The 25,011-nt window shown below is 35.5% G+C and overlaps 1 protein-coding gene across 1 annotated transcript in view; it reads left to right on the forward strand.

Annotated features, from left to right (window-relative positions):
- Window positions 1-13,768: 13,768 nt before the first annotated feature.
- The window catches only part of LOC145662816 (uncharacterized), a 198,469-nt gene continuing 187,226 nt past the window's right edge, over window positions 13,769-25,011 (forward strand). The window contains exon 1 of the mRNA XM_081728707.1: window positions 13,769-13,821. Coding sequence (XP_081584833.1) covers window positions 13,784-13,821 — 38 coding nt within the window. The 5' untranslated portion in view covers window positions 13,769-13,783. The remainder of the gene's footprint in view (window positions 13,822-25,011) is intronic.

Below are 25,011 nucleotides of genomic sequence, written 5' to 3' on the forward strand. Positions count from 1 at the left end.
TATTCTTTGTATTCACATGAAAATTGTTGGACAGTACAAAATGTAAGAATATGGAATATATTTTCAGAAAACAAAACATTTCACCATCATGATCTGTTTTCATCCAAAGTGGGCAATTTAAAGAGGTGTCCAGTTCGTGTAAGTACATTTAATGTACCACCTTTTGTAGTTATTAATCCTCATAACATAAACTCTCTCAGTGGGTCGGAGGGAAAACTATTGGTAACTTTAAGTCGAAAACTAAACTTCACTCTAAACGTCCAACCCCCTAAAGATAACAAAAAATGGGGCTTTCAGTATCCCAACGGCTCTTATGCCGGTGTACTTGGAGATATTGTGAACGAAAGAGCAGACATTGGAGCTGCCGCATTCACTCCAACTACTCAAAGATTCAAAGTTGCCGAACATGTTACGGATTTTCTACGTGGTGAATTTGTATGGGCTGTCCCGAAAGCAAATATGTTAGCACCATGGAAAAGTTTTATTTTAATTTTCGACCTTTACTCTTGGATAATTATTATTGTCTTACAGATTCTTATCTCCATTTTTGTCATTCTGTTGAAGAAATTGAGATACCAAACTGAAAATATATTTCTTGAAAACTCATGTATAAAATTTATGGGTCTATCAGTACGTGTGTCTAGTCCTCAAGTTCCAAAATACTTCGTTTTCAGATGGCTATTTATTAACTGGTCTTTATATTCTCTTATAATTTGCACTGCTTACGAAGGCTCTCTTGTTAGTTACCTAACAGTACCATTATTCGAACCTGATATTAATACAATGGATGATCTCGTAAACTCGGGCTTACAAATTGGCACAACACCTGTTATAAGGTCGTTCTTTCTAAATTCAGACGATCCAGTCGAAAAATTAATTTATCAACGATGTCAGGAGATGGTATCCTATACAGATGGATGGGACAGAGGAGCGACTGAAAGAGATTTTGCCGCAGCTGGTGAGCTGTCCATTTTGAATTACTTAATTGAAAGACTTTATAGGAGTGTAGATGGTACAGGTTTACTTCACGTTGTTGAAGAAAGAATCTTTACATTTACTGCAGTGCTTCTTTTGCCAAAGACATCTATATTAAAGAACGAAATTTCTAAGATCACTCAAAAGCTGTTTGAATCTGGTATCACCTACAAGTGGCACGAAGACTCAATAATTAAAACTACTTTTGAAAATACAAAGGAAAATACTACATCGTTTTCTGTAAAACACTTAAGTGGGATTTTTTTCTTATTATTATTTGGGTTATGTGTAAGTATCTCTGTTCTAAGTCTCGAATGCATAGTATCAAAAATTAAGAAAACAAAGATTGTTAGGCCTAAACAGTATCCTAAACTACATACCAATAAAGTTCTCGAAACTTAAAAGAAGCAAAAAGTTCTTTGATAAGAAGGTATTCGCAGTTCATATGATAGAGATATAAAAGGATTTGCACAATATTAGTTATCTTAATAAATTCAAAATATTACGTAGGTGGAAAAGTAGAAAATCATCGAAGATACAATGTGAATTTACACTAGTTGCTAAATTGGGAAATTTATATTATTTTTGTAAACATCTATTATTGAGGATAAAGTTTAGGGTAATATTTTTTTTACAAATGGAGGTATCTCATATAAGACAAAGATGTACCTACGTAACACGGAATTGTTAAACACAAATTTTACAATGGCAAGAGTATTAAAGCTATATGTTTCTAGATCAGTGACATTGAATTGTATTCTACTCTACTTCTATATAAATTAATTCCATGCTTTTGATTAAGTTTTTTTTTTTTTTAAAAAATAATTTTTTTAGTAGAATCATATTCTGTTTGGAATTGTACTTACCTAAAAATTTCCATTTCAAACTCTCTTTGTCTCCCTCTCTCTTTCTTTTCAATTTTCTTATGCGGCGTCTCTACCTTTTCATCATTACTGTTCTAACATGTTAACAAATATATAAAAAAGGATTCCTAGTTTGACCTCAGGCCACACATACTAAATAACATCGTGTTCATGAGTTTAATCGGGGGTCTCCCGTTATACCCATTACCTTTATTTCAACAACAACTATTAAGTTATTAAGAGACGTAGTTGTTGACTACTAAGATGCAATAAGCTAAAATATTTCACGGCTATAAAATCATTTCAGATCAGATTTCACAGGCTGTGATCTCTTATTTTTACAGTTTGATCCCTATCTTTGTCTGTAATTTCCATGTTACTGTGTTCCTAGTATTGCCAAGTAATTAAGTGCTAAAAGGTGATTTGAGGACGTTATATGCAACTGTTCTAAATTGACAATTTTAAAGGGAAAGATTAGTGGCTACTGACTAGTTATGTTTTACAAAGTGTTTGCCTTGAAGCACCAAAACAACTGGTTGAATTAGGTAGAAAAATCATCATATCTAGATTTGAAATACCAAGATACAATGCAGTCTGCGCAAAATACCTTATACAGTATGTGAATTAACCAATTCAACTATACCACGCCAGCAACTAATAAATTGTAACTTACTATGACAAATGACATAGAGACAAAATTAACTAACTAATAGGAAGTATAAGCATCTAATATGTATTGTAAGTGAAGGGAGTTTTACTGTAAAGAAGCTTCATAGAAAAAAAAGATTTAGTTCCTATTTTTTTCTGATTTAATGATACTTGCAAATATACACGTTAGCTGTCTGTTCTTTGTTCTTCATTAATAGCTAAAGAAATTTTAAATATGTGTGGGAAGTGGTGTTTACAAGTGAAAAAGACGAGATGTTTGGAGTATAGCTTAAGTTAATGTCAATATTTGTGAATAAGCATCTTACGAAGAACGCTTCACATCACTCTTTAACCTGAAAGTAAATAGGTTATGCAACAGTCCGACACAAGCAAAAGAGAATTAACCAGAAAGCAATGTATTGCAAGGCTTATTTAGATGCTGAGCTGAATGTTCCGATGAACCATATAGTGTAAAATAAATATATCCGAAAAAACACACACACGTTTTCTTTATTCTTGTAGTTTGTTGACGTTTGAATTCGAAGATGAATACAATATTTATTAAGCAACGGATGATTACAAATGTGCAGTATAAAACAAATGTATCTCAGAAGGAATTTACATTTTCTTCAAATTTGTAGTTTGTTTACATTTGAATTTAAAGGTTTGAATACAGTATTTAACATTTAATCATTTATTTAACTAGAACAACTTACGAGTGATAATTTTACTAATTTACCGCATTTCCGTATGTTATTTAGCATGGGAGTTCCAAAGTGCTTAAAAAAAACATTCTATCTTGTGCCCAATGTGTGGAATTTAAATTAACCAGATCACAAACTGGAATGTAAATTACAATTCCTTGTTGTATATGGAATGTAAATGATGCTAGCTTAAATAAATAAACATTACAGTTGGAAAGTCATTTCATTATTTACCTTATACTTCACTCACGTAAGCTTCTGTGATTTTCTTTGGAGGAACGAATTTCCTGAGGACAAATCTTGAACTTCCTTCTATCCTACAAAGTATTTTCATTTTTCTGTATAAAAGTAAGCACAAATGCTTGCGTTTAGTCCTAAATTTGAATGGAATAAGATGTAATTTGTAAAACTACTTCAAAAAGTAATATTAATACACCACTACGAACTGCTATAAAAGATATGCGTCTATTTTCATTTATGTTATTTCAATATTGCAAAGTACTAAATATATTTTAATAGATTAAACTTGTTAGACACGAACATAAATTGAAATTTGAAACATAGTTTACCATTTTGAAAATTTATCATAAATTAATGACATAATTCTAACGTTTATTAATATTTTCTTCATCTAAGTCCAATTTTAGTTTCTTAGTTTTCATTAAATAAGATTTGTAGACAACTCTATTTAGTAAGGAAGGAATTTTGTATAGGATGTGAAGTTTAATTATGTGCAGTATTATTTTTGAAAGTGCCGGTAGGCTGCACCTCAGGTTAACAATAGTTAAAAGGTTGCATACCTTTCAGGATATTATTATTATTATTATTATTATTAATAATAATAATAATAATAATAATAATAATAATAATAATAATAATAATAATAATAACCAGTAGCATATCACTGCAGTCTTGTAACTAAAATCTCTTACGTACATATATATAAAGATGCTTTAAAACTGTCTGATTCTTACAACTTACAAGGATACTTACGGAAGTGTCGTTCACCGATTTAAATGAAATTTTGCACACTTGTAGAACATCAAAAAATAATCGACACTTTTTTTTGTTTTTGTTTTTGTTTCGGCAATGGTGAAGATTTAAGGGTAGAAACCACTCTTTGAACGTTAGGGGTGATCTCTAAGCATAGACAGAAAGCAATCATTTAATTTAGAAGAAAACATACTGCCAGGGGGGTTTTAGGACAGCTGATTCAAAATCTGATGTCTAAGTTAGAAAAATCAAAATGGCGGATCCAATATAGTGATTACAATCACAAAATGTCTTCTGTTTTGAAATTCTGTGTAGTTAGCCAAGAACAATAAGTTATATAATTGGCAGAGATTACCGCGAGGAGGTTGCAGACCAATTTGAAACCCCTTTCTGTACTTCTTTTAATGGGATGCTTGATTAAAGTGAGTCTCTGTACTTCTCACTATAACGTTTACAGGGACACAAACAGTAGAAAGTGTGGCACAGTCAATAAATCTATCACATAGCTACACCATACAGCCTTTAATTTCTGAAAATTGTGTTGTTATCAACGTTGTTAATTATTTTGCAGGAAAATAATAGAAAATTTGACCTTATAGTCCAAAACAACTTCTTTTAATCTGAAAATGTCTTTGTGAAAACATCAAATTCGGGAAAATTAACATCAGATCTTCTGAGATCATGATTTCAAGAGGTTTTTCTCCCAATGTGTAAAGTCCATTTTGTTATTAGATTCGTGAAATGGTCACAATTCATATACTTTTCAATCTATTTTAAGAACAAAAGGTACCTCAAAATAAAAACCATTCTGTACTAACACCTGGTAGCAGTGGCGGCGATTGGACGTTAAAAGTGGGGGGGCAAGACATGATCTGAATATTTGTATATCAATGTTAATATACAACTTTCCCTGGTTGAAACTATATACATTAATAGGCCATTTCAGAAAAGTGGGGGGCAACTGCCCCCCTTTGCCCCCCCTAATCGCCGCCCATGCCTGGTAGGATTCAGTCTCTTGATGTGTTCGTGTTTAGGCCGTGGAAAACCTTCTTGATACAGTTTGCTGATATTGTTTTCTACAACTATAACATAAATTTACATCTCCGTAATAATATAATTTAGATCCAAATCACTGATTCATAATCAGTTTTCTTCTCCTAGATTTGCAAAGCCTTATTAGATATCCGTAATGCAAAAAATTACTTGGAAGATAATTATGCTGCATTTTGCGATTTGTCACAGTTATTGCTGTAATAAGGTGAGCTTGGTGTAAACAATGTTTATACATCACACACGTTTTTACGAAATATCATTACTGTGAAGCGTTTTCTCAATAAATTCATAATTATTATAACAATTCATTCAGGATATATGAAGTTCTGACACAGTGAGAGGCGAGGGGACTCACTATACATAAGCACCCCAAAAGGGGTTTTCGAATCAATTGAAAAGGCGTTTCAAATCGGTCTGCAACCTTCTCGTAGTAACCTCTCCAACAATGTATGGTCAAACCAGATGACATTTTGTAATTGTAATCACTATATTGGATCCGCCATTTTGATTTTTCTAATTTTGACGTCAGATTTTGAATCAGCTGTCCTAAAACTCCCTGGCAGTATGTTTTATTCTATATTAAATGATTGTTTTCTGTCTATGCTTGGAGACCACCCCTAACGTTCAAAGAGTGGTTTCTACCCTTAAATCTCCACCATTGCCGAAACAAAAAAAAAAAAAATACGTGTCAATTATTTTCAATATTCTGCAAGCGTGCAAAGTTTCATTCATATCAGTGAGTGACACTTCCGTAAGTCTCCTTGTTAGTTTTATAATACTATTGTCCTTGTGCTTGATTTACATTCAGTGCCTTGTAATGCTGGGATTGCATCAACTAAGTCATTTAGCTTTGACTGCGGTTACGTATGTGTGCATTTTCTGCTGTTCTCAATATTTTAATCATATGTTTCTCTTACAGACTATTGAAACTCACGGTGACATTTGTTTTGGAAACATAATTACAAATACAAAAGATGTTTTGAATTTCTGTGTTGGATAAAGTGAATTGTTTTCTCGTCAGCAAAATGTTCAACATTTGCGACTTTAAAGTAGGGGAAGGGATGTGCAGGTATCGTGTCTTCACGAAGTATTGTGTATAATAACTATAATTACAAATTTTGGGATAAAACATATTCAATTTAATTCAGTGAAAATGATAATCATTATTTATTTGAAATTATGAACTCTGAATTCTTATCGTAACATCAATATTGAAAATATATTTTAATTTTCATTTCTTTTAGTTCACTAACAGTTTAATTACATTACAGACACGGAAGTACCTATTATATTTTATGTTGACTTGTTTCTGTATGTAAATTTTTTAATTGATAAAATTGCAGATTGTTTCCTTTGACCACATTCCAACAATGTATGGTTAATCTACGTAACTTGAATACTTCATAATCCACGGATTAATTATCGAACTGTGAAGCGAATGATCGAAGAGACGCCTGATAAAATCAGCTGGACGAGTTAGAGAAGAAAGAGTCAAAGCTTAGATTGACACGACGAGGATGTCACGCGCTGGTCACAAATTTGAGTCCAGAAGTCCGAATCTTGCTCTAGTCTGTTAGAGGTATTATCCATTCATTACATTATTGAGTGTTACGAGAATGTTTAGTCCATTAGAAAAGCATTCGTATTTCGACAAAGTTCATCGCCGCTGAAACATCTGCATTCTTGTTTGTACCGGATTTCAATTCTCGACGTCTCATTACGTCGAGAAAGGAGAGGAAAGAAATGAAATGGAACCTTCAAGTTTTACGTCCCAAGTTTTATGTCTGCTAGGCTAAAGGAGACGGTGAAGATGAGAAATGAATGAAATGGTGGAATGAAGAAAGTGAGAGGAAACGGGAGAACCCCGAGAAAACCCAAGCACACGGTGTTTGTCCACCACAAAGTCACTTGACGCAAGCTGCGATAGAACTCAGCACCCATGCACCACAGGTGAGCGCTCTACCACTGACTCATCGTGGCCCTGACGAGAGGAGAGGAGACGCACTTACGGAAAGATAACAATTCACCATAGGAGCCATCATAGCAGGATCAACGGGAACATCAAGCAAGTGCAAGTAGATTTAACCTATGCTAAACACCCTTACTTACTTTCACCCTTTTTATCCCCGTTAATATCACAATTTGCTTCGATTTTTTTTAATTCATAAAGCAACCCAGGTCCGATCCCATTACTTTTTCTCTACTACCAATTTTAGTTTACAAAATCCTGGGACGGCTTGTCAATTCTGAATCTCCAACTCTCAGGTTCGCTCTTGTAAATCTGAGCTATTAGAGCTGACAAAATGTAGCTGCACAATCAGATGCGGATCTAGAAGATAAAAACTGGGAGGGGGGATAACCAGAGTCCACACTGTGATAGGTATATCATGAGTTTACTATAAAATTTCAAAAATAGCTTCAACAGCTTCATAATAGATTCAATTCTTTTTGTTACTCAAAAAACTGGGGGGCGTAGGGCCCCGGTTCCAGGCTAGATCCGCCACTGTGCACAATGCAATAAACGTAATGATAAATGAATATTTCTTTGTGATTTTTCTCTTGCTTTTTTTCTTTTTCTTTTTTCTTGCTTTTTTTCTCTTAACGGGCAGAGGTAAGCGGCTATTGTTTGTTGTCAAAAGGTATCAAGAGTTCCACAAATACTGAATTTCAATAACAATATACATGTAGTACATTGTTCACATAATGTACTTCAGAGTACTCACCATGCCACCAAAATGTTCTACAAACCTCTACTGAAATAATGGATAAAATTTGCAAAATAATCTAGGGGATGTTTTCACTTAATCCTCTTCTAATAATAAATAAAAACAGTTCATTGGATACATTAAAATGGGAACTGAGTAAAGGCTCCTCTACGGAGAAACTGAGAAAGTACAGAGGTGAAATCCCAACACAATTTTTGTACTAGCTTTCAGTTGAGTCGATTAGAAGCTGTAGGGGTAGAACCGTGTTCGTAATTTCATATTAAGCTTAAATCGTCAATAAAGATAAGTGCAATTGAAAATTCTTATTGCAATCAGAGATAATTAAAGGGCCTGGATTAGCTTTGAAAATTTTAATTTCTACGTAAATTTCTGCATAATTTTAATGTATTTTTAATCTTATATATTATATTCTTCACACTGAATTTGGAATCCCACGGAAAGAAGTGTCTGGGGACGTGTCTAATTAAAACTGGTTAGTGTATATAGGCTATCTTGACGAGAAGGGAAAGTGTTGAGAGCATTAATATAGTAGAAAACAAATGAGAATAAACTATTTTCTCTTCTAAACTTAAAACATTCTTTCCAATTATAAGAATTTTTTTTATAATTTACAGTACTTCTTTTGCTACTAATTAGATTTTGACAGGAAAAGGGAGTTGACTGACCGTTCACTAACTCCTTTTACTTTTTCTCTGCCAATACTCAAATTTCCTAAAATGACCACATTTTAGGAAATTTTATTGCAAATATGTAGCACAATTGGCTCCCCATTGTTCAGATTTGAACCCCTACGCTTTTGTGTGGAACAGCATTTGCATAAAAATAATTGAAATATCTACATTTTATAACCTATCGCAGACAGTAATGTAAAATACGAAAAGAAAGCATAATATTTTAAAACATGAGTCAAAGAATAAGAAATGTACTCACATGGTCCTTGGCAAATTCAGAAAAGCGACACAATTTTTGCCATATCTGGAGATAACTGCTCGACGTCCCTCTTCCTCTGCTTGCTTTTTGTATCCACAACTGAATGAAGTCCACGAAATAGCCAGGAGTTCACATATTTTGAGGGATTGAACTGTGTCAATGGAGGAGCAATAATTCTTATAAATAGCAAAGAAAATGCTGTTTCCGTGAGAAGAAAATATCTGGTCGGTGTTACATCTTTCGCACTAGCTTGATGAAATGACAACGGTATTAAAAGCACATTTAAGAGGAAACAAGCCGTGGGGTGTCTTCTCTTCAAGATATTTTCAGGAACATCGAATCATTTCTCTATTACTCAAATGAAATCCGTTTGATAACTTCCTGATCTCACTTTCTCCGAAGGTCACCTTTTTCTCCATATATTTTAGGATCTAAAATTTTCGCACAGTTAGACAACTTTGAATCTTTAGTGTCAAAGCCTTTTCTGGACTGAAGTTATCAAGTGTTCATGGAAAGCAGTGACACAAATTAGGGACTGATCTTTCCTGTCTCTCTTTTGTAACTGAATTGCTTTTTGAGACTTCCAGTGATTGTTCGTAATGTGGCTCACGATGCTTAATTCTTTCCTCAAAAACTTTGATAATATTCTTGAGCTTTTTGCCAGCAAGTTTATAACTCTATCTTGAAGTACCATGCTTAGTTCGGATAATTGTTGCAAAGCATCACACATCAGCCTAACACCCAGAAAAAAAAATCTACTCATATTATTCTTTTTTGTCTTGTAGTTCGTTCTTTCTTGCTCCTTTTTATGTCGTTCATTGCTGCTTCAAAATGAGACACGAGAGCCGCAGAAACTGATGTAAAGTACACTTTAAAAAAAAACAAGTTTCAGCAGCTGTACATGCACATGCACGTGTAGCTGCACATGCTTGTAGCGCCCTTGTGTTTTTTGGTGAGGCATGGTATGTGACGTAAAACTTGTTAATTACAACCTTTAAATCTGTTAATGCCCAATATTTTTACTAGGACATCGCGTACAGATAACTCCAATCTATGGTTAGCACAACATTATAGAATAAGAAAGGGGAATTTTCTTTGAATAATTTCTGAACATCTCCCCGAGCCCCTAGCATCACTGTCGTCCCGTCACTAGGAACTGACACTAAATAATCACGTATATATTCTTCCATCAAAACAGAATGAAGGTGTTTACGGATTGCATTGAATATGTCTATTCCAGTGACAGTTTCCAGTTCAACCAGCCCGAGAAATAAATTAACTGGTGCCGTAAGGTCTATTTCCGGAATATATGTCCTAACATATATAACTGAAGTCGATGTTTGGCTTAAAGTGATTGCTTACTTAATGAAATCTTACTTTTTACACTCACAATGTTATTCATCATTGTGTTTCTCATTTCTGCTGTGATGTAGTTTATGATATCGGTGCAAGCGTTGTTAGAATGCAGAATACGCCCCATGTAAACACCATTAAGTTCTTGTAAGTTGTTTCATACTCAAAGTTATTTAAGAATTGGTTCTTTTTCGCTACTTTGTACGCAGTATGAAATATTTTGACGGTGATGTCTCTTTTGCGGGATAGTGATTTCGCACAGGGAGTTTCAATGAATTCTTTTCCAGCTTGGACAAGTAATTTAGCTGCAGCTTTATGAGACGCACTCTTTTTATGTTCATTTCCCCCCCCCCTTAATGACGTAAACTGTTTCTCTCGCGTTTCACCGAAGTAATTGATCCCTATTACAATTTGCCCACTCTCTAGTCACTTTTATCGGCATACTCTTTTCAACCTCTCGGCGTTTCGCACACTGTACACCCAAGTTTTCTGTTTAGTACATAAAGCGAATCATTTTTCTGCTAGAAGTCATTCTTCTGTTCTATAGTCCAACACTCAGGGCAGTCATTGGTCTCTTGATGACCGCGAGACTAAAATGGAGGACAAGAAGCACCTACAGTCTCCACGCAGTGGCGTAGCAGCTGCCCCCGCAACCCCCGCAGTGCGGGGGGGCCCGATGTATAGGGGCCCCGAAGTCTTGCGATGAATAAAGTTTTAAAGAAGTAGAACTTCCACCTTACTTGTGTCGGCTTTACAAGTGGGGCCCCTTCTCTATACTTTGCGGGGGGGGGGGCGCAAAAGTGTGCTACGCCACTGTCTTCACGTTTCTGTTTTTCTTGTAATTTATTTTTTTTTCTTTACTGTCAACGACTTTTTTTATGTTTTTAGCAATAGGGAGGAAGTAATTACTTATCTTAGTCATTATGGATACACTACACGATGAAATTTGTATTCCAAAAACAGGATAATAAAAATTGTCTTTCCTACACAGACACATTTCACACTATATTATTATACGTTTAAGATTCAATTAAAATGTTTATAATTCTGAAATATTTACAACTTTCTTTTATGCACACACAACACAACAAATCATACGAATAAATGAACTAAAGATGACTTAATTTTTGAAAATCTATCCCACGTAGGGTTGCCAGATTTTGCACACGAAAAACCGGGACAACAATTTCAGGCTATATATGAAGTCAAGTTTTCTACTCATTTGATCAGAGTCAATTATTTTCTGATCAATTCAGATCTTTTCCCGGTTATTACTAAAATTTTCCAGCTCATTCTATACATAGTTAACACAAATGAAGCCCCACAAGGGATGTATAAAGAATGTGAAAAGGTAGTGTAAGAAGAGATGGCTGGCGTCCCTTACTCCGAATTCTGATTTCTTGTGTTTAACAGGTCCCAAATATTGCGCCAATTACGACACACCCACCCATGTATAATTGTTGCGTCATCGCCTGAGTCAGAAACACTATCCTAAAAGAAATACGAATTTAGTATTTAGCAAGAAAAAATACATCTATGCTAAATTCAGAAAAAATGAAAAACTAAATCACTTGAAAGACTTACGCAGCCTTTCCAAAAGTTTGGCAGAACTATCAAAATTTAAAAAAGAGACATATCTTTATGTGTTTAACTTCCACTTCTTGTATTAGAGTAAGTAGTTACGGAATTTTAGCCTAAAAATTACTGAAAATGTTATCGAATAAAGGAAAAAATATAAATCAAAATTATTGAATGCGTGCACAGCATCTTTGAAAATATTTATTCGCATATGAGAAAATACGTTAAAGACAACTCAGTTCTCAGAAGAAATTGTGCCTAAGAAGACGGCAGACAGGACGAAATAAACAGTTTAAATGCGGTTAACATGTAGCGACTGAGAGAAGTATCGCCATTGTTGATTGAACTTTCAGCAATGAAGCAGTTCTGCGCTGTCGATTGAAGTATAAAATAGTAGTAAACCCAGTCACGGGGAAAAATACGTTCTTTTCCATTGAAAGTGATATTCAAGAAATAATTTACATAACATATGGCCTCTCTTGAATATTTTTCTAAATCCTTTTTTTCCCGCTGAAAGCTAAACAACCCACTGAACGAAAGAATGGATGTGATTTCAAACTCCCTGATGTTTGTTTAGTAAAATTAATTGGTTACACAAATCTTCCGAAAACCTTCTGTTTTTAGGTGAGACATACTAGTTCATCTGAAGAAAAAAAACCGGGACAAACAGGCGTCCCGAAAACCTTTTTCGGGAGAGTTAATTCTTTCATGGAAAACCGGGACGTCTGGCACCCTGATCCCACGATCTTTCAATGTCCCCGAAACCGAAGCCGCTTTCCTATACAAAGAGAAAGAAAGAGGCCACATAGCAATTTATTGTCTTTCTCCTATAATAGTATCAAAAATTTGAATAATGTTATCCGGGATACAGCACTAAATATTCAGTGAAAATATGTTCGTGTTGCATTTTAAAAGCAAAATAGGCTATAAGGTCTAGCCGAAGTTTTAGTTTCATTCTATACAGTTCAGAGTTACTTGTCTACACAGTTTGTAGAAATATTGAAGTCAGCCAGCGTACGTAATGCCACTTTCGTTCATAAGTACTTAGTTTCTATTATTTACGATTTTGCATATGAACAAACTTCATCAACTTTCTAGATGAAATAATACAGTAAGAATTCAAGTACATGAGTGCAATAATACCTAATATGTAGTAAGCACAGACACGTCAAAAGAAAAAAAAAACGATAAGACAATGTAATTACACATTTCCACTAAGGAAGATATGTTTAAAATTATGTTACATCGATATTGTTTAATACTAACGATATTTCAGTTTGGCATAGTCTATTATATAATTAACTCCTACAACACACTTCGAGTTACTCTGTCTAAACCTTTAGAAACTGTAGTTTTACTTTAAAATAACCTCATTAATTTTTTTAAAAAAGTAATTCATGACGGGCATAGATATCCTATTTACATGTAGAAACAGTAATGATTACTACACTAAGTTTAAAATATAGATTATTCGTTATCAAAAGTTTTCTGCTTATAACTGGTTGTGTCATCCAGAACAAGAAAAATAATTTCTCAACCAAGCTAATTAATGTAACTCGCTCCGATACAAAGTGAAAAAACACCAGCGATTGTTTCTGCAAATGAAGAGAGATTATAAGGATTGTGCCTAGGTAGAAATAAATATTTATATTCACTATGTGGCAGAATTTTTATTACAATACATGAGGAAATATTGTTCTTCAAAAAGGAAGAAAAACAGCTTTGTGAAGAACGATTAGTTGTTATTGCTACTTTATTTTGCTTTGTGTTACGGAACTTTAAACATTCTTATACGTAAGTAGTATTCTCGTAAATTTAAGTGCAAAATAGCTTTAATGAAAAGTACTCTGACATCCAGAACATTATGATCACCTACTTAATATAAGATATGTGATATCCAGCTTTAGAACGCAGGACAGCAGTAATGCTTTCTGCCTTGGAAACAATGACATCTTGGTAGATGGCTGCAGGCATGGCACACCAGATCTGCACACGTAAGTAAGTGAATTCCTGTAAATTCCACAGAGGAGGTTGATGAGTTTGGATCTGACGTTCAATTGCAGCCGAAAGATATTCAAGATTAGGTTGGGCTAAGATCAGGTGAAGTTTAGGGCAATTGTAGCAATTGAATTTCACCACTGTGTTCCTCGAACCACAGCAACACAATTTTGACCTTGTTAAAAGGAGTAGTATCCTACTGAAAGATGTCCTTACAGTTGGAAGTATGGCCCACATAAATTCATGTACGCGATGAGCTCCCGATGCTAAGAGAAGTCTTGCTGGCTTCCAAACGCACAACCGGGCCATGGATGATCATTGAAGGTTCTTCATATCGTAATGGAGACACCACCGGCCTATCATCATCATACTGTGCATGTCTTGAGTAAGGATGGCCATTTCCGAAAAAAAAATTCCGGGTTCCGGAAATCACATTTTTCGTTTACCGTTTTCCGCTTTTCCGGAAAACTTTCCGTTTCCGTTTTTCCAGAAAATTTTTTGTCTTCTTTTTCTAATATTATGGTTTCCGGAAAAATATTTTCCGTTTTCCGTTTTTCAGGAAAATGTAGCCATCCCTAGCCTTGAGTAGCTTTTGCCCTAAAAGACGATGATTCGACTCGGTCATCGATGTGATTAAGGCATATCGTGTTTCATTAGAGTATTAAGTTGTGCCATTGGTTTGCGGCCAATGGCAATAGACACGAGCCAACTCCAGTCCTTATCGATGCTGTGAGATTGACATTGGTACACGTGTGGGACATCGACTGCGGAGGAACATATTTAACGGTGTTCCGTAAACTGTGTGCACAAACATATTCGTGCTTTGTGCACTGTTAATGTCTGCTGTTAATTGTGCTACAGTTTGCGCCCTATCATGTAATGCCAACCTCAAAAACTTCTAATGAGGTGAGGTCGCCCCATGTCTTGTGATTTGTTGCTTGTGGAGAGTTATTTTCCCGTCTTTCAAAGACACTCACATGGCACCTCGCTAACACTCGACATGTCACTATATATATATATATATCACTTTTATATATATATAGCCACCAAATCCACTTTTACAGAAATTGAGTTATAGGCTATATCGCTTATTATATGTTTGATCTAAAGGAATGCCATGGAAACAGAATTTTTGTGTTTGAATCAGTCTGTTTCCAATATCAGGACAACTCAAATAAACACATAGTGCAATTAAGTGACTTTCGAATGTAAAGATGTACTGAAACTGTGAAGAATCGGATGGCCATTCCGCAGAATATCAAGTCATGTGGATCGGGAGAGACAGCAGTAGCAAAGGAATGAAATGCGATATTAAGCGATGGTAATAGTTTCTTTGTTCACCATACTTGTGACAATGTGAGTATCTGTAGGTGTCCAATAAGTGAGAGATTCCACCGTATTTTCTGTCACCGCTTCTTCAGTAGAGAAACGCACATCCTCAAACTGCCAGAGAACGCAGTCTGTCCGTCGCCGAACCTAAGACTATTGAACATTTGTGAAACACGTTAGGAGGGCGCTACATCACCGGCCGGACTTTGGTAAGGATCACTGCTTAGGTACACCAAATTTACAGCGAACTTGAGATATCGTATAACATAACAGACATTCAGTATCTGTATGATCGGCTAAAAAGTATGAATTGATGCTCTTGAAGTCACTCAAAATGATTATACCTGCTGTTAATATGAGCGATGTAATCTTTTGAAATCATTGCGTAGCATATTTCTGCAGTCTTATAGTCACTATGTTGGTATCATTAACATTGCCCTTACCTGTTTCATTTTCTGAACGTTTGGACCAGATCCGTATATTTTCCTCAATATTCTTAAATGTATTTCCACCAGTTATTGAAATACGAATCTGAACACGTTTTACGATCGTTTGGTATTAATCAAGTAAATTCACAGTTGCCTGAATATTTTTTCTTACATTTCAAAAGTTTGTTACAAACCTTGTGCACTTTATGTTAAGAACAACTCTTACAGAATTAATCTTGTTACTTGTGACACTATCGAGTGGATTAATTTTGAAACTCCCTTTCAACTTCTACACTATTGTAATAAATGATAAACGCTGACAGTTTGTAATAAATATTAATAGGGGTAAATCATTTGTCATATTTGTCATTTGTGATGTCACTAGATGAACAGCGTTATCAACTCAACTTGAGATTGTAATTTTTGAAATAGTACTGTCAGATTAGTTCATATTTCCTATTTATAGGTAAAATAAAAATCTATAAACTTGCTATGCAACACACTAAGTCCGCTTCAGTGTTGTTACAATTTGTCAAATTAAGCCTTGCAAGCATAAGTTGCCATGCAACTTCAAACGCACAAGTGAGATCCATTGGACCCTCGTAAGATAGATATAACAAAAACATGTTTAACATTTTACAATTACAGAGCCTTATGTATACAGAAGTACACGTGTTAATAATGTTTATGAGGTATTTATGCCAATGCAAAGTGTATATTCTAATATCTGTTATTTAACAGTTTGAGAAATACGAGGAGCGTCCGAAGAGTAATTTCCTCTAAGACAGTAAACACAAAGATCATACAGTGATCTTGAAACTTATTGCCACACAAACAGCACAGGTGAAACTACTTTTCAACATAGTCACTACCGGAATTGAGAAACATAGTCACTACCGGAATTGAGACACTTATCGTACTGTGGAAATAACTTTCATATCCCGATGTCGTAAATGTCAGCCGCCTGGGAATGGAACCAAAGTATGCGATCGTCTATAATAGTTCATCACAATCAGAATGCTTACTTATCATACTGAATCTTGTTGAGGTCTATGAAGATGAAAATCTCTCTCAACTCACCACATACGGCTCATGTGACAACTGGTGTTCTGTGGTCTTTCCTCTGGAACGTGTTTTGATCATCCACTGCATAGTTCGGATCTTTCTCCGAGCAATTCTTTTACAAATTATTTTGTAGTGATATATGTCGAGTGATAAAGTATTGTGACAAATGGTCAATTTGAAACCTGATTGATATGTAATACAAGCAGAACACAATTACATTTTGAGCAAATATAAAGGAATTTACATTTGTAATTTTATCTATAGTAATATGCAGTAATTATATTATCCTTACTCAATAGCTATTCAATTTCGCATATTATGCTAACTTCAATTTCTCTCTTGTCTCTCCTTCTAAATCTCCATTTATCTCTCTATTAATAAACAAATTGAGATTGAGAAGAAAAGAAGAGAGAGAGAGAGATAAAATATGCGAAATTGAATATTTATTGAGATGGCCGCTGTGTTCAGCAAGAGTAATGTGTATAATTATTATATATTGATTAGTAGATTGAAAGATCAAAAAGGCACAGACATTAAACCGCTGGTTCACAAGTTTCTTTTTCTCTACACGAAACTACAAATATGACAGATTGAATTCTCATACTCTCTATTTCTTTCAAGGCGGTCGCCATTACCTGGTCAAAGACTTATTTCCGCCACGATTCATATCAACCAAAATAAATTCATTTTTCGGAAGCGGAACTTTCAGTTTCCGGATTTCGGAAAATTATGGAATTCAGTTAAAGTCCGGAATTCAGATGAATTTCGGAACTCGAAAAGAATCCGAAATTTAGAAAATTCTGGAATTGAGAAAAAATTCGGATTTCGAAAGAAATCCGGATTGTTCCGAATTCCGGAATGTTAACGAAATCATTAATTTCTAAATTCCGGATTTTTACGAATTCCGCAATTATTCCAAAATTGGAATTTTCCGAATTCCGGAATTTGTACGGTTTTTTTCTAGAGTCCGAAAAGTAATAATTCCGGAATTGGCTATCCCTAGCTTATACACAACCTTTCAGAACCTAAGCTAGTAGTTGTCTACAAACAAACAAGTAATGCAAAGCATTTTGTATCCTACAATACGTCATGTATTAAAATCCGACAGTAGTTTCAGTATCTAACCAGAAATTTCATGTATCTAGCTACTGGAAGCTGAGGTATGAAGAATTGTATTGTGTCTTATCTTTTTGTGTCTTATACAACCCTGCAAACCACTTAATATCTAAACGACTTTCGTTAAATCCAAGTTGTAGTACTCACAGTTACATCCATTTGTGTCTATATGATCGTGTTACTAAAGCTTACAATATGGTACCGTTAGTAAGTCTTCCTCTGCTCTCCCGTAAAGTTGTGATACGACCTACTACAAAATGAAGAACCAGTCCTCAATTTAACCAAGTTGTTGTATTACTACACATCTGCTTCCGCCTCTATCAACTCTGGTCGATCTCGTTGTCTCGACATATTTGCTTTTTTATACCCCTTTCTTCGTTTACTGAACTAAACAGTAACTATTCAGAAATATACTACTACGCATGCCTCGTAGATAAATATTTCTGATGCCAATAGTTTCCGTTTTGTCCAAGGAATGTTCTTTTTCTTATTCCCAGCATGACCCTTTTATTTCATTATATGAAGAGCATGTAGGTCTAAATACCTCATGTATTACATAGACTGTAGGTTTAACTCTTCCACCAAAGAAGAAACATGTGATCATAGTATACAGCCCACAGAAGTGATACCTGGCAATACAGTGGTCGTAATCCCCAACGACACAGGGTGTAAGCGGCGCCCTCCCCGCTGGTCTAGTGGCCAGCACGTGCGCTTCTGGTGTATGGTGTCCCGGGTTCGATTCCCGGCGGGAGAACATCTATGATTTTTAACTGTTCTAGATGTTTCTGTATTCGTGCCCCTGTCGTTATAAATTATTAGAAAAAGCAAGTTAAACGAGTGAAGCAAGTAAAATTAGCAATAAGTAAGTTACTGAAACACGTTCGGTGAGTCAGTTAAAAAAATGTGGACAAAGCACTGGCTTTTCGCGCCGTCCATGCGAGTTCGAATCTATCTGGGCTTGATCTTTTATCCATTTGAGAGAAAGTATTCTTTCTTTTCGCTACAGATCGTCACTCTATTCGTATTTTTCGCTGCCGTTCACAGTTAAAGTAACTGGCTATTCTTATTCTCTCTACCAATGATGGATCTTCTCTTTGGCTTTAAGTCAAACATGCACACGTAATGAAAAGACGCTGTCGATAATAATAATAATAATAATAATAATAATAATAATAATAATAATAATAATAATAATAATATTGATAATATGAAATATTTGTAGCTAACTCGTGTGTGTATTTCGACAATAAAATTTTATATTATTATGTGGAAATAAGTAAGGCTGGCTGGCGCCCGCCCCCCTAATTTTTTCGATGCGCCGTCGTTTCGTCTCAATCCGCTGAAAATTAGGGTAGTTATGGCATTCACAAATAGCGTTATGTATATAAACAGATAAATAGATACAGACGGAGAGAGAAAAAGTGTTTTGCTCCCTTCTCGCACCTGTGGTGCGTCAGAACTAAACCGGGCCCCTTTGCAAAACGTATTGACCAGCCTAACCTAGACACAAACTTCTTACTTGCTAACGCAGAAACGTGGTCGGGAGGTGTAAGGCATGTAGAAATTGTATGTTTAATAACCATGAGTATGGTCCACTTCCATGCTTTTCTTTTTACTTTTTGCAGCTACATCGGAACGTTCAATTTTTATTCTTCACTAATTGCAAATGGCGTTTACATTCAAAATATTAGGAATTTTGGTGGCATTTGTTCGGATATTCTTCTCTTTCGAAATGAAGACAAGAATAAAAGCAATACGCAAAGACAAAAAGTATTATCAGTAGTAAACATTACCAATAATAATTGCTACGAAAAACTAAATACTATCTCTTTTACCATCTCTCTTGAGCTGTATGTATTATTAACAAAATTTTTTAAAGACGTCCTTGACGGGGATTCGTACGGCTGGCCTTTGCATTTGTAAGCCAGCACCTTAACCACTACACCAAGATCATGGCGTGGTGAACGTTTGGTTGTCGGCGTATTTATTGTATTTGATTTTTATATTCCCACTTCGACAATTTTTACTCTTTTTCTAAGTTTAACAGCTGTTTCTGGCTTTCTCTTTCGGTGTCATCCTTTATTTACACTATGCACTATTCGTATTAACAGCTTGTGCCCCTCTGCAATGTCTTATTCAGATTAAACTTTTCTTTCTGCCGCTCAGTAAAGATTTGATTGATTTAATTTTCATACTCTCCACGGATGGAGCGCAGGAATGCCAGACTCGAAAAATAGGTGTACATTTACTTTCCTGACAGATAATACTTCTGCACCTACTGTGATAATGGTAAACTTTCGGCATCTTTACTTTTGATGCTGCAACATTTTTAGTTTTGTGATCTGATTTCCACCCAATTACGCCCAAGGGGGTAATTGGGTGCAAAATGATTAAAGCTATTGTCAGTGCACATAAACCCGTGGGAGTGATTGGATGTAAATGAAGAAAACTCAAGCTTTCATTTGGTGTATATAACTTGTATCCCACTTAAAAACTAATAGTGTTATGTGGCCTAGAAAAAAAATTGGAATAATTTACGCAAAATTAGGAATAATCTATTTTTAAATTTCAAAGACATTTGAATACTCTTTCAAGCCTTCAGTTATTGTTTATTGTCCTGTGAAGTTAATCCGAAATATATCACATACAAAAAAAAAGAAAAAGAAAAAAGAAAAGAAAAAAACTATAAGCAGTCAAGACTTTGGCCGAAAACATAAAAAAATAGAAAAACCAAGAGAACAGGCTCTGATATTCAAACAAACATAGGAGAAGGTTATAAGACTAACGCTAAATAACTATATACTATTACAATAGAACATGTGTTGGGACTCTTGATTGATATACAGGTCCTATTTACAGCATCAGCCCTATTGGCATACGCAACGGCAACTGGAGGCCTAAGTTGAACAGAATAGCTTAACTCTCGCCTTTGGTGCGAGCGGTCCCAGGTTTGATTCCCTGTGGGGGTACTCGGTTGAAAAAGTGTAAAAAAGCTTTTCAGCCCAGCCATTCTGAATGAGATTTTTTGAGGTTTTCCTCATTCATAACAGACAAATGCCGGGGTGGTACCTAACTTACAGATCCGAGACCGCTTCCTTCCCTCCTCAATCCTTTCTTCCTTTCCTTTCCCGGATAGTGTGCTTGTTGAGGGACGTCATCCCTCATACGTGACGGGCTAAGTAGCCTAGATGCCGAAAGCCCAGAAATCTAAATCCTAAATCCTTAAAATAGCTTAATAAGCAGAAAGCACTGTGAAAGAAAAGTGTACACCACAAAAGACAAAGCTGTACACCAGCATTCAAATGAATTCTAAGCAAAAAATGTTCACTTAAGGCATTCCACCCATTTACCCCCACATCATCTCCGTGGGGGTAATTGGGAGATAAAAATTTTAACTGTCTCACAGTGAGGATTCAAGATGGCTGATCTTCACGGCACCGTCCTTATGATGTTTTTAAGCAGCAGTAAAAAATCTGGCTCAAAACATTAATAGATGAGAGATTTATTGTGACTCAAACTAAAACACACACACATCTGAAACTCGGTTTCAAATATGTCACTTCTTGTCATTACACCCTCTCAAAATTCATCTAAGCTTTTTTCTTTCTGATCAACGTCTACCCACCTAAAATTTTGGTGTAATTAATTTCCATAAAAATATACTGAAATGTAAATTATAAATTTTTAAAAAGTTGTCCACCCAATTAACCCTAGCGCCCAATTCCCCCTTCTATCCTATTTTCTTTTAATATAAAACTTACGTGCTTGTCTCACCACGGAAAACAACTGAATTACTTGAAATAACTTTTGAACATAGTACTTGAGTCGAGCTTAGTTTTCATCAGTCCCCTTTGATTATTTAAATTCGTACTCTAAGAAGAGCAAGGAGGTGCAAATAAATCTTCCAACTATTTTTCGGATTTCCATTTGCATTTGTTGCAGATTCCACGTTAAAGTGTAGGTCCAGGTCTTATATAGCCTTGGTGTTGCAAGACAACCTTAAACTTCCGACAACTATGCCAGAAGATAATATATGACACGGACGTAGTAAAAAGAATAAGTATTATTACCAATCGACAAATAATGTTATTTATTGAAATCGCCCCCAGGAAAAATCGGTTTAAGCACATTCCAATGTAAGTAGAAGAAAATATGACAAAATAAACTGTATTGGTGGTGCTCACGAGCCGGTCTTGGTTCACGGGCCGTAATTTGGAGGCCCCTGTCCTAAACAGATTCAAAATGATCTGAATGAACGAACCCATCTTACAGCTATTGCCGTACAAATTGTGATTAATGCACCTCATCAATCTGTGTGTTATTTCCGCAAAAAAAGACTGGAAACGTATTCAATCTGGTAATGATAGTCATACAGAAAATTTTGTCGACTCCCTCTCCTCAAGAACAAAATCGGAATCATAACAACACTGATTAGAAATCATCTACCGAGTGTCCGACAAGTCGTCGTTCCCCTAGACTGCCTTCATGACATAAAACATTGTCTAGTATTCCTGCCATCAAGGTCACCTATAGTTAATGTGAATGATTATAATTACACAGTTGAGGAATGTTTAGTGCCCAGACACAGAGCAAGCAATGACTCAGGTAATGATTGCATTTAGAAGTCGCTTTGGAAGGACCCATCTCGAAAAGTAACCTGCTTAATTGCTAGAAATATAGATTTGCTTCAGGATGGCCACGTAGTGGAGATAAGAAGACTTGTGAGGAAATATCTGTTGCCATCGCTCGGTCATTTGCAGTATCTCTATATAAATCGTTTTACAAATAAACTGAACGGAATATATCGTTCAAGAAAACATAGCCCCATTAAAAAGGTTAGCATATGAAAGCATTTAGATCTCTGTGAATAATCTGACAAGACATTATTCTCTGTGATAGCCAAACCCAGGGGCGTAGTGACATCTCGGGCACCCTGTACACTATCATAGACCAAAGTTTGTTTACCGTGCAAAACAGTCTCAGACGAATGTGATCAAAGAAGGCGTCTATTTGTCTCCTAATGCAAAATATAAATTAAAAAAAATTCATGTTACCAGGATATAGTCGATCATAAACATGTTGTTTGACCTTGAGGATATATAACTTGCAGATTTAATGCATGTAGCGCAAGTCATCTCGGAGTAGTTCAATCATGAAAGGACGTTTCCTAATGCTTTTAAATGGAACAATTCTTCTTACACCATTTTCCAGACACAATCAATCAATCTAACTTGAAAGACATTTACTGCATAATTGTTATCGGCATGCAAAGCAAGGGGCAACTGATCTCCCATTTAACCTTCCAGACTTTTGGGGAGGGACTTCAATATAATACTTTGCTTTTCTTTATGATGCGATAAGAACATGCATTTATAAATGAAGCATGGAATAAGTTCGCCATATAAAAGAAAGACTTAAATGAAATAAAAAATGTGATTTGGGCCCATTTTAGTAAAATGTATACTATTACTTCAAAAATAATATATAGGGTGTTTCAAAACAACACCGACAACGCATGGGAGGTGATTCCTCACACCAAGATAAGACAAAAAGTGTAGACCAACCTGGATACACAAATGCTTCCTTTCGGACTTAAAGGCTGCTTAAAGAACTTTAAATGTCCAAAGCTCCAAAACTGTGCGACCTACCATACTCGAGTCAAGACTTCACCTAGGAATTAATATGTGCTCTACCCAAAAATACATGTTTCAGAATTCTAAGGTACTAACGCAACAATTTTTATAGAGGGAGTTTGATTACGGTCACATAATTTGAAGTACTCACCAACCACCTCTATAAAAATTGTTGCAAAAGTACCACAGGATTCTGAAATATTGATATTTGGATAGGGTACTTCGACTATTAAACTACTTTCATTATACTGTAATAAATACAGGCGTGTTGTGTAACTGAATATTGCCCTTGTAACTGCAACAAAACCAAACTGATTTTAAATTTTAAAAAAATGTGGGAAAAATAAGACAAGTACAAACTATGGTAATTCTAGAAACAACACGACAAATAAATTTAGTAATTCTGAAACAAATAATAGTAATTTCCATTGTGGCAGAAAAATACGATGAACAGGTATGCAGTGTTTCTTCCAGACATGTGTTTTGGGGGGCACTGCCCCTCGGGAGCTGTGAGAGTGCCCTCCGGGAGGGGATCAAAATAATACGTCTATAATATAATAATAAATAGAATAGTACCAGCAGTGCCCTCCGCGGAATACTAAGTTTGACACCCCGGAACATTTTTTTCTGAAAGAACTACTGCAGGTAGTCGAATTGAACACACGGTTGGATAGGTTCACAATCCAGTAGGCTCACAATGCAATATACAGAGTGGTATACGGAATAAGCCACTACTTGCGTTTTCCTTTTATATTGTTTCAGGAGATCAGAAATCTAGTTTTGTACTTTAACAGTAGTATAGTCTGGAGAAACAATTAAATAACCAAAGATGCATCTCCTCCACGGAATAAGACATTCAAAGTGCTTGTTTTGTCCAGGAAAGTTCTCTAGCTACACTGTATTCCGGGACATGTAAAGAATGCTGCTGGTAAGTTGTTTGGAACAGGAAGAAACTGTAAATACTGAAAGGTATTGCCCGACACTTCTGAAATTACGGTTTGCCTTCAGACGAAAACTTCCTAATCTCCTCCTCCGTGGTGTGATTCTTCTGGATGATAATGTGACCCCATTCTCAAATAATAATAAAAAAATGTCGAGGGTATTTAGTGTATGCTATGGGAACGACTAGAGCACTCCCTACAGTCCTGGCCTAGCCCCCAGAACTTTCACCTTTTCCCTGCTTCAAAACAGAACATGAGTGGGAACCATTATCTGACATACACCTGTATGATGATGTCAAAGCCTCACTGTGGCTAAGGGAACTTGACGCGGTTTTCTATACAACAGATGTGGCAAACTTCATCTATTGTTGTGCCACGTGCTTAAGAGGTCTCATCCCGGCAAAATTAAAATACTGTTAATTTTACAGTAATTATGTGATATCTTCAAATAAATAAAATATAATCGAAATGTGGAACAAGAGTGCCCTATACAATATCATTTTACATGAGATACCGTCATCACAACTCACTTATCTGCTTTCGATTTCTAGCCATTTTGAAAATCGGCATTTATTTTCGCGTTTCAAGACGGCTGAAAACGGAAAGCCACTAGCTGATTTGTGATAACAGTACTTCATGCAAAATAATATTGTGTAGGGCGCTCTTGTTCCACATTTC

The sequence above is a fragment of the Thermobia domestica genome, chromosome 10, assembly GCF_964235325.1.
Source record: "Thermobia domestica chromosome 10, izTheDome1.hap1.1, whole genome shotgun sequence".
In the NCBI taxonomy this organism is placed as follows: Eukaryota; Metazoa; Arthropoda; class Insecta; order Zygentoma; family Lepismatidae; genus Thermobia; species Thermobia domestica.